Source organism: Saccopteryx leptura, chromosome X (assembly GCF_036850995.1).
Source record: "Saccopteryx leptura isolate mSacLep1 chromosome X, mSacLep1_pri_phased_curated, whole genome shotgun sequence".
In the NCBI taxonomy this organism is placed as follows: Eukaryota; Metazoa; Chordata; class Mammalia; order Chiroptera; family Emballonuridae; genus Saccopteryx; species Saccopteryx leptura.
The window spans coordinates 30,731,104-30,745,557 of NC_089516.1; the positions used below are offsets into that span (position 1 = coordinate 30,731,104).

The following is a 14,454-nucleotide window of genomic DNA, read 5'->3' on the forward strand; positions in this document are numbered from 1 at the left end:
CAAGTTTCAGGAGGGGTCTCAATTTTTCCTAGTATTCTAGCTCAACGACATCTCAAACCGTTAATGTTCCTCCGAATCACTTGGGGGGGGGGGCTTGTTATGCTGATTTGGATTCAATACGTCTAGAGCAAAGTCTCAGATGCTGCAGTTTTAATGTACCCCAAGGTGACGTTTATCTGCTGACTCCGGAACTGCACTGAATATGGTCGGGACTCCAGGTCTTCACCTCCACTGCCAGGTGTGCTTATTCCCAGCCTCAGCGTTCTAGATCCGTGTCCGGCGCATCCCTGGCCCTCTGCCAGGAGGGGAGGAGCTGGAGGCGGAGCAGGAGGAGTGGCACGGTCCCCGCGTGGGTCCTGCTGGAGATCACCTCGGCCCCTTGGAGAGGCAGCCCAGCTGCGGCGGCGCAGGAGGGGGCGCGTACGGCAAGGGCGCGGCCTCTGGGAGGGGGTAGACGACGCACCTCCCCGCGCTCGCCCTGGCCACTCGGGAGCGTCGCGGCAGCCGGGTGGCCCACTTGGCAAAGCGCTCCGTGGTTCTTCCTCTAGCCCGCCTCCTCTTGTCACCTCCCGTCTCAGCCTCTTTGCTCCATCCCCGCTGAATCTACTGCCATCCGAGCGCCTCAGAAAGCGAGAGGTGGTGCGTGGGACTGCAGGGCGCACCCCCAAACGGACCCCGGCTCGGCATTGAGGGGCACAGGCAGCAGCATGGACACTAAGCGCTGCTTCGCCAACCGCTTCGATGACTACCAGGGCAGCCTGCTGGCCGGCCAGTGCGAGGAGGCGGTGGCACCCCTGGTCACCGCCACCATTGAGCGCATCCTCCAGGAGCTGCCCCCACTCGGGGGCAGCTCTGAGACCCGGGGGGCGGCGGCCGCGGTCAGCAGCTGCCAGGGTGGGCTGTACGGCGGCGTGGCCGGGGTGGCCTACATGCTCTACCACGTCTCGCAGAGCCCGCTCTTTGCCTCGGCCCGGGAGCGCTACCTGCGCTCCGCCAAGCGCCTCATAGACGCGTGCGCCCGGGCGGAGGAGTGGGGCGAGCCGGACGTCGACACCCGGGCAGCCTTTCTGCTCGGGGGCGCGGGCGTGTACGCCGTGGCCACGCTTGTGTACCACGCCCTGGGCCGGTCCGACTACGTGCAGCCGCTGGGCAAATTCCGGGCTCTGTGCGCCGTCTGCACGCCGGTCTCCTTCTTGGAGTGTGGCTCCAACGAGCTGTTCGTGGGCCGCGCGGGCTACCTGTGTGCCGCACTGGTGCTCAAGCAGAAACTCGCCCAAGAGGTAAGAGGCAGCCCCGGCCGCCGGGGGGTACAGCCTCCTGCCCGGCCCGGCCCCGCCGTCCTTCCCGGGACTCCAGGCTCCAGGAGCAGTGCCCGTGGGCATTCTCCCTCTCCGTTACTCTTTAGCGCTGACATTTCTTCACTTTTGGGGGGTTTATCTCCTGCTTTTGTCTGTCTACCCCACCCCCTCCCTTTCTATCATTCAGTTGTTGGAAGTGCGCCTCTTTCCGCTGTCTGGGTTTTCCACTGAATGTGGCATCTGCCCAGATGCCTCTTTGCCCAAAAGCTTACTGGAGGCCCTTTCAAGTAAGATTTTAAAAACTTCGAAAATGAAAGTGATTTCCCTTCTTTTGACTCTCCCGTCAAAAGCTGATGCTCTCTGGAATGTTAGAGTACTAGAAAAGTAATGTGGAGGTCATTTGCTTCTGTGACTCCCGGATCTGTAACTAAAATAACTGCCCAGCTGTAGGTCTGATGTACTTACTATTCAGTTCATCTCCTAGCTCTTGTAAAATGCATATCTGCTGGGGTGTTCTCTTTGAAATACATAAATGTAGACATCATTGTACCTCATTGTAATCAAATAATTTTTCATTTTAAAAAGCCTCGTTAGGATGGTCACGACAACAGTGTACTTGACAAGGCAGGTTTTCTTAATAAATAGCTTGCCAATAGCTCCTTGAAGTGAATTGGATTTCACAACTAAATATAGGATTTTTCTCCCTGGATTAACTTTGAATTCAATGTGTGAATATTAGAAGAGAATATGTTAGTTCCTGTGGAGTAGGGGAAAACAAAATTCTCCGTAGGATCATAGAAACTAGAACGGAAAGGCTCTTTCATTCATAACCCACTGAAGCCAAATATTGTTCTAGGGAGGGAGTGACACACTTAACTTGTCTTTATTTGGGTGTGAGAGGCATTTGAAGAAAAATTAAAGGTACACATTGTGTTTTAAATGTGTGATTAACTTAGATAACCTTTACAGAGGCAGAGTTGAGTTTTTTCTTTTTTATTTATAGCAGGTGAGGTTGATTCAAGTGAGGTGAGGAGAAAAGATAACCAAAGACTGCACTGTGCTAGCAGGGCAGCAAAGATTTGTGTGACAAAGTTGTCTTGCAATATTTCACACTGCGTCTGAGTCACTGTTATCACTAGCAGTTTCTCAAGGGCCTTTCCAGTTGTATAAAAACTTTTAGAAGGCTACTGGGCTAATTGCATATATTTGCATACATTTACATCTTCTCAGACCTTGCAGTCTGGTGGTAGACAGTTTTCAAATTCTTTTTTTTTTCCCCCAGTTGTTTTCCTTAAACTTGCTTCTTTCCCTTTCTATGCCTTGGGACCTTTGCTCCAGAATGGAATGGCAGAGTGGGAGACCTATCAGGTCATAGAGTTGGAAACAGACCAGAAGGTCTTCATTCCCCAAAACTAGGGTCCCAGGGACAGTCTGCCAGGCTGGTCCACCAAGACATTTATTAGGGCCTCTTTTCTGCCCTTCTGCCAAACCAGATCTGTCTTTTTACACTAATCAGGTTGAGGTGCTTTGGCCCCTGTTCCTAGGAGATACAACAGCTCTGAGGGTAAAGAAACAGCTCTTCACCTGAGCAAATCAGCTGGCCTGTGTCAGCCTCAGTTGGCACAATCCATGAAGTTCAGGTCTGAAAGGGAGGGGAAAGGCAGGGGCTAAGTACGCCAGGCTGGAAGCCCTTTGAAGGAAAAATAGAAGTCTTCTGCACTGTCTCCACTCCCATACCTACATAGCATATGGCTTTGCCCTCAGTAGATGATCCATAAACCTTGATTAAATTGAATTGCGAACTTCTGTCAGTTTTCTATTAATAATGTCATTATGTCCTGAGTTTCTTCCCCTCCAATGTCATTTAGAGTCATTTTCCTCTGGTATATTCCTCAGTTATCACCCTGGTCTGCATCCTCCCCACACTACTTGGCATGTCTTTGACACCTAATCGTTGAATGAATTACCATTTACTGGAATTAGTGCAATATACTCTGTGCTGGATTTTCTCATTCAAAGCTGCTCCATGTACCTCTGAGAAACTAGTCATCTTAGAAGCACTTTTCATTATGTTATTTCTCTGCTCATCCTGTAATGGTTCCCTATTATCTTTTCTCCAGTGGCTTCTCATCTCTCTCGCAGTTAGGGCTAAGACACTTAAAATGGCAGACAAAGCCCCACATGATTGGGCTCCCTGAATACCTACTCTACTTCTTATTCACTTTGCCTCAACCACGCTGGTCTTGCTGTTTCCTGTGTTTACTGTCTCAGGTTGTTCTCTCTGCTTGAAATACTTTTAACTATTTTTTATAGCTAGCTCCCTGACCTTGTACAGATCATTATTTCCTTAATGAGACCTTCCCTGTCCACCCTATTTAAACTGCAACTGCATCCCCTGACATATACTCCTTTCTTGCGTCATTTTACTTACTTTGTTATTTATACCTTCTCCAATTAGAATGTAAACTCCATAAGAGTAGAATTTTTATTTCATTGCTATATTCCCAGCATTAAGATGGTGTCTGGTATATATTAATGTTCTCAGCTTTCCTTTATTTGGTGATGTTGCAAATAGCGTTTACTCTATAGTTTGCTTTAACACCCATTTTCAGTGGTGTCTCATTTATCAATATTTTCCTTTATGGTAGTGCCTTTGGTGCCATGTTTTAAAAAAATCCTTTCCTACTGCCAAGGTCTCAGTAAATATTTATTGAATAAATGAATAAATGAATATTAATTTCTTAAAAATTTTGCTTCAGATCAAGCCTAACCATTAGACCAGTGCTTGTTCAGTGTTAATGTTCATAGGAATCACCTGTGGAGGTTGTTAATAAAATACAGATTCTGAGTTAGCAGGCCTGGGATTGGGCCTGAGATTCTGTATTTCTATCAAGTTCCCAAATGATGCTGATGCTACTGGTCCAGGGTCCGTGCTTTGAATAGCAAGACAATACAATGCTACATAGGTAGAATATACCATTCTATGAAGCTTGATATATTTATTTATAAGATTGTAGTTTAGAATACTGATTACTATATCCTACTATGCTTTCATTATGAGGAACCATAAGAGGAATTTCTCTCAGAGTTTAGAAACAGGAATAGTTATGCTCCTCCTAGAAATTGAATTTTAAAATCATCATAATGTATCATGTAACTGATTGTGTTTGTGTGTGTGTGTGTGTGTGTGTGTTTAATTTATGTTGGCTCTTAAGAAGTGTATGGCCAGAACTGTGGTCCACATAAGCTTGTGTAGAGTTTTTTTTATCACAGGTACTTTTGTATATTAGCATTTTCCTTGGGTTTATCTAATATTTTTCTTCCTTAGTTTACCCTTTTTAAATTTTATTTCTTGCATTTGATTTCATTGTTTGTATTTAGGTTTATAAGGTACTGAAATGAAAAAAAAAATTGTGAGTATGTAAAGAGAGATAGAAACAGAAAGAATTCCTATACTCAGGCAATATATTCCTTCCTGGAAATCCTCAAGGGAAGCAACTTTAAGGGTTAGGCAGATATGCTTGAGCAATGGGCATTAAAGTCCCAAGAAACCACATCACAAAAACTTGTATTGGGTCTATTCTGCTTTCTACAAATTAGCTGAAATGTAGCAGAGCAAAGGAAGTTAGAAATTATGAAGAAGGGCTTAAGGGGAGGCCTAGAGATCACAGTTAAAATAACTTTGCCACTGGGTGACCTTGGACAAATAATTTAACATCTTTGAGCCTCAATTTCCTTACTTGTAAAATTGATTAATAATATATAGCTTCCTTATTCATTTATTCTGTCATCTGTTCATTCATTCAATGAACGTCTGGTTTTTACTTGTGCCAGGTACCTTGCTAGATGCCAGGATTTAGTAATGAACAAAAATCAATATAATTGTGTTGTTATAAGTGCTCTGAAGTAAGTAAGGAGGAAATAACTGGGGGCAGGGCAGGAGTGCGGAGGGGAGCTTGGCACAGGTTAGTGAGGAAGGCTTCTTTGTGGGGGTGATTTCCTGGCTCATCGCTGAAGCATGTGAATGAAGTGGCTGCTTCAAAAGTAGTCATTCCAGGCAGAGGGGACAGCAAGGACAGAGCCCCTGAAGTGGGAAACTGCTTGGAGATTTTAAATAAATGAAAGGTGGCCAGCATGGTTGGAGCAGAGTGAGCACAGGCTAGGGGGATAGAGGAGTTCAAGACCAGGTAGGAGCCCTAAGCAGATTAAGATCAGATCCTGAAGGGCCTGGTCAGTCATAGTTAGGAGTTTGCATTTGTTTCAAGTTTAAACAAGGGAATGTCTTCATTTTATCTTTTAAAAAGCTCACCATGGCCCATTTTGTATGGAAAGTGGATTGAACAGTGTTAAGAATGGTCACAAGGAGGACTGGTTACTGGGGGGGGGGTCTAAACATTTGTGCCAAGAACTCCTTTATAAATCTGTTTAAACCTGTGGTACTTCTTGTCATAACATTATAGATGCATAAAGTAAAACACATAGGATTACAAAGGAAGCCAATTATGTTGACATTCTATTACCAAAACATTTTTAAAATGTGTGATGCAATAGAATATGTGCTTCTTTATTAACACATTAAATAACAAGATTTGGTAGCAGGTCTAAGGATTAGGGTACCTTTTTATTTTTATTTTTATATTAAGTGAGAGGCAGGGAGGCAGAGAGACAGACTCCTGTATGTGTCTCCACCGGGATCCACCCAGCAAGTCCACTAAGGGGAGATGCTCTGTCCATCTATTGCCACTGCTCAGTTGCTTGGCAACCGAGCCATTTTAGCACCTGAGATGAGGCCACAGAGCCATCCTCAGCACCCAAAGCCAGCTTGCTGGAACCATTAGAACCATTCAAGCTAAGCTGCCAGAGGGAAAGAGAGAGGGATAGATGGGGGAGTGGCAAGAGGGAGAAGAAGCAGATGCTCGCTTCTGCTGTGTGCCCTAACCAGGAATTGAACGCGGGACTTCCACACCCTGGGCCAATGCCTGGCAGACATTCTACCGCTGAGCCAACCAGCCAGGGCCTGCATTATGGTACTTTTATTTTTATTTCAAGATATCTTCAAGAACTGCAGTATGATATGAATAGACTTGTGATTTCTATAGATGGCAAAGTTCCAAGTACTACTGGTAATTTGTAGTCTGCATTTGTAATGAAAGGAAATGCTAAATCGTTTAAGTAAGATTTGAGAAAATATAGATGTGATTTTATTTTCCCAGCCAAAGGGGGACTTGTCTGGAAGTTGCTGTGAAGATTCACCCAAATAAAGTGTCTCATATGTACTTGGCACATAGTAGCTGCTTAATGAAATCAGCATTATTCTGTTTTATCTGTACTAACAAAATCAGAAGTGAGTCTGAACATTACATAGAAAACTATACCCAATACAAGGAATATACCTTCCTGCTATGATTTAAAACAAACACCTATTGCAGTGGTGTTAACTGGGTTCTCAGCTCTTTTTTATGGCAGATGGTTAGCAGCTCTATAATTGGGGATGTAAATAAAAGAATGTCCATTGAAAAATGATCTAAGCAATGGGAATATTTATTACTTCACTTGACAAGGAATGTAGAGCTAGGTCATTCTGGGATTGTTTCAGCAACTCTGAAAAGTCATCAGAACCCAAGTCTTTCCAACCTTTTTCTCTGCTATTCTCAGGGTGAGAGCTGTACAGTATTACTCTTCGGGGTTGCAAGATGGCTCCTGCCATCCAATCATCATGGTCCCATACCACCAAAGTAGAAAAGGAAAGTGTGTGGCTTTTTTCTTGTATCTTTTAAAAAATCATATAGAACATTCTATACTTGAAGAATTTTCCTACTGCCTTATTGCCCAGCACTTCATCAGTGGCCACTTTTGGTTTCAGGGGAGGCTGGGAAGGCTAGTGTACTTCATTTCTAACCTCTATCATTAGATGCAGATTTTGACAAGAAAGAAGGAAGGAGAGGGGAATGGCTGTTATGTGGTTACCAAAATGTCTGCAACTTGGCAAGGTCTGCCTTATGACCTCCTACTTCCTTGGCTATTGTGAATTATGCTGCAGTAAACATGAGGATGCAGGTATCTTTTTGAAATCCTGTTTTCATTTCTTTTGAATAAAGACCCAGAAGTGAGACTGCTGGAGCATATATTAATTCTCTGATTTTTTGAGGAACCTGCAAACTGTTTTCCACATTGCCTGCACAAATTTATATTTCCACCAATAGTGTGCAAAGATTCTTTCTTCTCCACATCCTTGCCCTCACCTGGTATCTCTTCTTTTTTATGATAACCATTCTAACAGATATGAGGTGATATCTCATTGTGCTTTTGATTTTCATTTCCCTAAAGATTAGTGATGTTGAGCATCTTTTCATGTACTGTTGGACATTTGTATTTCTTCTTTGGAAAAATGTCTATGAAGATACTCTGCTCATTTAACAAATTTTTTGTTTTTCTATTGAGTTATATGAGTTTATACACACACATATATATATTAGATATCAATTCTTTATCTGAAATATGATTTGCAAGTATTTTCTCCTATTCTGTAGGTAGCCTTTTTATTTTGTTGATTGTTCTTTTACTATGCGGAAGCTTTTTAGTTCGATGTGGTTCCATTTATTGATTTTTGCTTTTGTTCCCTGTGCTTTTAGAGTCATATTCAGAAAATCATCACTAAGACCAATGTCAAGGAGCTTCTTTGCTGGATTTTATATTTTATGTTTTATAGTTTCAGGTCTTATGTTTAAATCTTTTTTTTTTTTTTTTTTTTTTTGTATTTTTCTGAAGCTGGAAACGGGGAGAGACAGTCAGACAGACTCCCGCATGCGCCCGACCGGGATCCACCCAGCACGCCCACCAGGGGCGATGCTCTGCCCCTCCGGGGAGTCGCTCTGCCACGACCAGAGCCACTCTAGCGCCTGGGGCAGAGGCCAAGGAGCCATCCCCAGCGCCCGGGCCATCTTTGCTCCAATGGTGCCTTGGCTGCGGGAGGGGAAGAGAGAGACAGAGAGGAAGGAGAGGGGGTGGAGAAGCAAATGGGCGCTTCTCCTGTGTGCCCTGGTCGGGAATCGAACCCGGGTCCCCCGCACGCCAGGCCGACGCTCTACCACTGAGCCAACCGACCAGGGCCATTATGTTTAAATCTTTAATCCATTTTGAGTTCATTTTTGTTAGTGGTGTATAGTAGGGGTTCAGTTTCATTCTTGTACATGTAGTTATCCAGTTTTCCCAGCACCATTTATTAAAGAGACTACCCTTTCCACATTGAATATTCTTGGCTACCTTGTCAAATATTAGTTGACCATATATATGTGGGGTTTATTTCTGGGCTCTTAATTATGTTTCATTGTCTGTGTGTCTGTTTTTATGGCAGTACCACACTTTTTTATTATTATAGCTTTGTAATATAGTTCAAAATTAGAACATGTGATTCCTCTAGGTTTGCTGTTCTTTCTCCAGATTGCTTTGTCTACTAGGGGTCTTTTGTGGTTTTATATGAATTTTATGGTGATTTTTTCTAGTACTGTGTTTAGCAGGAGGTGTGAATTTGAGCACTTGTTTCAGATCTTCGAAGAAAAGCATTCAAATTTTTATCACTGAGTATGATGTTAGCTATGGGCTTCTTTTATATAGTCTTTATTATGTTGAGGTGTTATCCTTCCACATCCAATTTGTTGAGAGGTTTTTTATCATGAAGGAATGTTGAATTTTGTCAAATGTTATTTATACATCTATTGAGATGATCATATGATTTTTATCTTTCATTCTATTTAAAAATTTTTCATTGATTTGAGAGAGAGAGAGAAACATCAACTCACTGTTCTACATAATTGTTCCTTTTTTTAAGTTTTAGTTGTGTACTCATTGATTGCTTCTTGTATATGCCCTGACAAGGGATCAAACTACAACTTCGGTGTACATTTTTTGGAAATTTGAGAAAGATTGGTGTTAATTTTTCTTTAAATGTTTGAGTTCACCAGAAACCATCTAGTCTTGGCTTTTCGTTTGGGAAAAGTTTCTGATTACTGATTCAGTCTCCTTACTTATTAGTCTGTTCAGATTTCCTATTTCTTCACTATTCAGTCTTGCTAGGTTGTATGTTTCTATGAATTAATCCACTTCTTCTAGGTTGTATAGTTTGTTGGTGTATGAGTATATGTAGGAGTTCTTATGACCCTTTGTATTTGTGTAGTATCAATTGTAATATCTCCTCTTTTATTTCTGATTTTATTTGAGCTTCTTTTTTCTTAGCTAGCTAAATGTTGGTCAGTTTTGTCTATATTTTTAAAGAACTAATTCTTAGTTTTGTTGATCTTTTCTATTGTATCTTTAGTTTCTATTTCATTTATTTCTACTCTGATGTTTATTATATTATTTATTTCTTCTGGTAAATCAAGGTTATGTTTTTTCTTCTTCTTTTTGTTCCTGGAGGAGTAATGTTAGGTTAAGATCTTTCTTTGTTTTCTTAAAAGTTATTACCATCATCATATAAGGTAAAATCAAACAAAATAAGAGAATACAATACATATATAAAAATGCCTTCGTTCAATGTAATTGTTACTGTTTTTAGAAATATTACATTGCACAAGATCCTATATTGTTATACACTTATACAAACAATTGTGTATGTGTGTGTGTTTCTATAGCTTACTTTCTTGCTTAATCTACCTTGGGCTTCTTAGCACATCACTGCATAGAGAGATGTCTCATTCTTTTTACTGGTCTGGTTTAATGGTTACACCATAACTTAGACATTATTGATGGACGCTAAGTTGTTCAAGGAATTTTTTTTTTGCTATAAAAACTGGTGCTGTAAATAAAACACATATACATATAATATACATATATATGTATATAATGTTTACATGTAATATGTACATATATCTTTCCATATCTGTATCTCTGCTTTCTGTTGAAAGTGTATATGTAGGATAAATTTTTAAGAAAGTTGATAAATCAAAGTTTACAGATATTTTTCACTTGATAGAGATGATCAAATTGCTTTCCAAAAAGATTACATCTATTTCCATTTCTTCACCAGAATTTGGGGGATGCTGTGTTCCCATATTATTTTCAACATTGGGTTTAACCAGACTTTTTAATATATCACAAACAGATGGGTTGAAAATGAGGATGGAGATTGATTTCTAAGGTAGCAAATTAGTCCTTTTATTGTTGCCTTCAATAATCACTGAACAAAATGCATATGTAGGATTTTACTCAGTCTGGATCTGAAAGTTCTCTGTTTTGTAAGAAACAATGTGTGAGTATTACATAAGTAAACACCCAATTTGGCTTGAAATGATAGTAGATTGGGGAAATTGGATTTTTTGTAGGCCAAGTCCAAGTCCAGTTCCTAACTGCCTGATTGTAGATGTGCCAAAAAGTGGGACACTTCGGTAGTATAGCTTAGATCCTTTGATACTCTTGACATAGGACTCTGTGATTGCTAGAAGGATATAAGAACTAACATTGATTGATCATTTATTGAGCATACTGTTGCAAGAACTTTACATGCTATTTAAAACTACTAGCAAAGTTAGAACATAGGCACCATTACTATCACCATCATACCCAGTGAGGGAACTGAGGCACAGAGAGATTGTAGAACTTGTTCCAAATTACACAACTAGTCAGTGACAGAGATGGGTTTTTTTCTCCCAAAGGCTAGTTGCCAAATGTGTACTTTCAATTAGTGCTGTTCACACTTTAATCATCTTGTTAAATATCAGGTTTTTATCTCATAAGCTCTTTCTATCTAATTGTGTTCTTTTCCTATTTCTCTTAGCTGAATTCCTCGTTTCAATGATCTAAATTGGCATTTAATAAATCGTTGTTTACCAGAATGCTATGCAGAACTTTCTAAAGTGCTTATGACTCAGTTAAACCAATCAATGTAGCAGTCAGTCACATAAAACAAAAAATATGGATGTTAAATTGCAATTTAAAATTCCCACTTGACTTTTTTTTTTTATCCCTAAGGCCTGTAAGTAGTACGGACAATACTGAAAACTATCTTTTATGAGTAACAAAAAGCTTTCCCAATAAAACTCTTTTGGCAATTCACTGATGGAAATTGATAATGCAACAAATAGTGATAGAAAAGGATAAAACACTAGATGCATGAAACTAATATTCATTATAATAAAAACTCTGAGCAATCCGAAAAAGAAAATCAGGTTCTGATTGAGCAGGTCCAGGGTGAGTCCCAAGGTTCTGCCTCTCTAGAAAACCCCAAGGTGATGCTACTTCTGCTGGTTCACTGAACAGACGAGTACAAAGCTCTGAAACACTATTTAATATATATATATAGGACAACCTAACAACAAATTTGATTAATTCGTATAAAACTTCATGATTTCATTGTTTGTCATTCATACTGAAAATTACTTCTTCCACAAATGCCAGAATATCAGCTCTTCAGTTTGTAGTTTATGTTGAAGGAAAGATTTACTACCTGGTCCATCTCCTTGTAGGATTAAGGATTCAACACTTGCGAGTGAATGTGTGGATTTCTTTTTTCTGATGAATGGAATTTTTCAGTATACACTGAAGGTTTTAAAGAATTCTTTTAAAAGCCCAAATAGACAACATTCCAGCAGTTTTACTGTTTCTATTTTATATTAAGTAAGAGATGGAGAGGCAGGGAGGCAGAGAGACAGACTCCCGCATGTGACCAGACGGGGATCTACCTGGCAAGTCCCCTACAGGGTGATGTTCTGCCTATCTGGGGCTGCTGCTCTGTTGCTCAGCATCCGAGCTATTTAAGCACCTGAGGTAAAGCCATGGAGCCATCCTCAGTGCCCAGGACCAACTTGCTCAAACCATTTGAGCCATGGCTGCAGGACAGGATTAGAGAGAGAAAAGGGAGGGAGAAGGGTACAGAAGCAGATAGTCACTTCTCCTGTGTTGCCTGACTGGGAATCGAATCCAGGAATTCCACATGCTGGACTGACGCTCTACCGCTGAGCCAACCCGCCAGGGCTGGATTCCAGCAGTTTTTTAAATTATTTCATAATGATAAAAGAAGAGACACTTTATTACAACATTCCCAGATCAGATAGAAAATATGCTTTGGATGCTTATGGAACCATTGCCATTTTAGAATCATTTGATCACATTTATTTGTGTGACATAAAGTGGTGCTACTTCTAATTCTAAATTAGTTTAAATTGAAGCTACTTAGACATTATCTTTGTTATTTAAAAAAATGTAATACAGTGATTTAAAAAACCTAGTCAAAGTAATCCAGATATACTTATATGTAATTTATTTATACCTTTTAATATATTAATATACACTCACTAAAATCTAAAATTATTTGTATTACAGTTATTCAAATAGAACATGGTTTGTTATTTTCTTATTACTGAATAAATAAATCGGGTAAATAAGCATAGTAAAATTCTTCTAAGTGTACTGAATTATTTATTCTACCAATAATTCCACCTCCTACTGTTGTATAATGAAATTGTTTTAATGGAATTTCACTATATTTATTGACTTCTGAATGTGAAAATGATAGAATGTATTCATTTCTTTTAACTTGGCTAATTTTATTTTATTTTTTTGTATTTTTCTGAAGTGAGAAGCTTAGAGGCAGAGAGACAGACTCCCTCATGTGCCCACAGGGATCCACTTGCTATGCCTACTAGGGGGCGATCCTCTGCCCATCTGGGGTGTTGCTCCATTGCAATCAGAGCCATTCTAGTGCCTGAGATGGAGGCTATGGAGCCATCCTCAGTGCCTGGGCCTACTTTGCTCCAATGGAGCCTTGGCTGTGGGAGGGGAAGAGAGAGATAGAGAGAAAGAAGAAGGAGAAGGGTGGAGAAGCAGATGGGCACTTCTCCTGTGTACCCTGGTTGGGAATTGAACCCGGGACTTCCAAAAGCTGGGCCGATGCTCCACCGCTGAACCAACTGGCAAGGGATGCTAATTTTATTTTTGCTGGTCAAGTTAGTAATTGAAGTTTGTCATGTGAGTGGCTCCAACACAGTAGACAATGGATTTCCTTCATGTGGCAGGGCAATCCTTTAATATCCCCATGTGATGGTCTTTTGGTAAACTGGTCAATGGTTTATGATGTATTTAAATAAAGCATTTCTCATTATTCACTTTTACTAATTGATCTCTGACCTATTTATTAATTAAATACAATGATGCAATGTCTTGGATGTTTGGTTTGTCTCAAGGAAAATATGTTATTCTTAATTTATATATAAAATATCACTTATCTTTTATATAATATATATTACTTATCTTTTTTATTTTTTTCCAAATGAGAGGAAGGGAGATAGACAGACTCCCGCATGTGGCCAGACTTGGATCCACCTGGCAAACCCCATCTAAGGCAGATGCTCTGCCCATCTGTGGCCATGCTCCCAATGGAGCTATTTTTAGTGCCTGAGGCAGAAGTTCCAGGGAGCCACCCAGCCACCCTTAGTGCCCAAGCCAATGCACTCAAACCAGTCAGGCTATGGCTGTAGGAGGGAAATTAAGAGAGAAATAGAGAGGGGGGGAGGGAGGGAGGGAGGGAGGGGGATGGGTAGAGAAGCAGATGGTTGCTTCTCCTGTGTGCTTTGAGAATTCAACCCAGGACGTCCACACACTGGACTGATGCTCTATCACTGGGCCAACAGGCCAGAGCCCACTTATCTTTTACTACTTATTTTCTTTATGGATTTAAGCTACGGAATCATTATTCTTGGGGTACTAGCCACTTGGACAAACTGAATTTTCAAGAAGTCTTTTGATCCTTTTTTTTATTTAAAAGAAGAAATGAACAAAGAAATGTTTGTGTAAGATCATATTTCTTTTTCTGAATCGCTTTAGCCATTGAACAACCCAGGAAAATGAATGACTTGGATGCATGAATTGTGAGTGTTGCTACCTGTGCCGGAAAGAAGCTGTTTCCCACATGAGAGGCAGTATTAGAGACTTCATGGGTGAGGACACCTAAATGAGAGGTGGCAAAACAAATCTTGGTCATAGTAGCATTATGTGCAGTTAGTTGTTAGTGTGCACATCTGCTGGCTCCATTGCTTTGCATGGGGTGGATTCCCTGTGCTCAGTGGTGTATTGAAATCTGGTGTCTATGGCAACTACAGCATCACCAATCTCAAAGCAAGCACTATGGGGGCCAGTTGAAACTCCACTCATACAATTACTTTATGAG

The 14,454-nt window shown here is 40.8% G+C and overlaps 1 protein-coding gene across 1 annotated transcript in view; it reads left to right on the forward strand.

Annotated features, from left to right (window-relative positions):
* The first annotated feature begins 504 nt into the window (after positions 1-504).
* The window catches only part of LANCL3 (LanC like family member 3), a 126,256-nt gene continuing 112,306 nt past the window's right edge, over positions 505-14,454 (forward strand). The window contains exon 1 of the mRNA XM_066356862.1: positions 505-1,280. Within this exon, the coding sequence (XP_066212959.1) occupies positions 708-1,280 (573 nt within the window). The 5' untranslated portion in view covers positions 505-707. The remainder of the gene's footprint in view (positions 1,281-14,454) is intronic.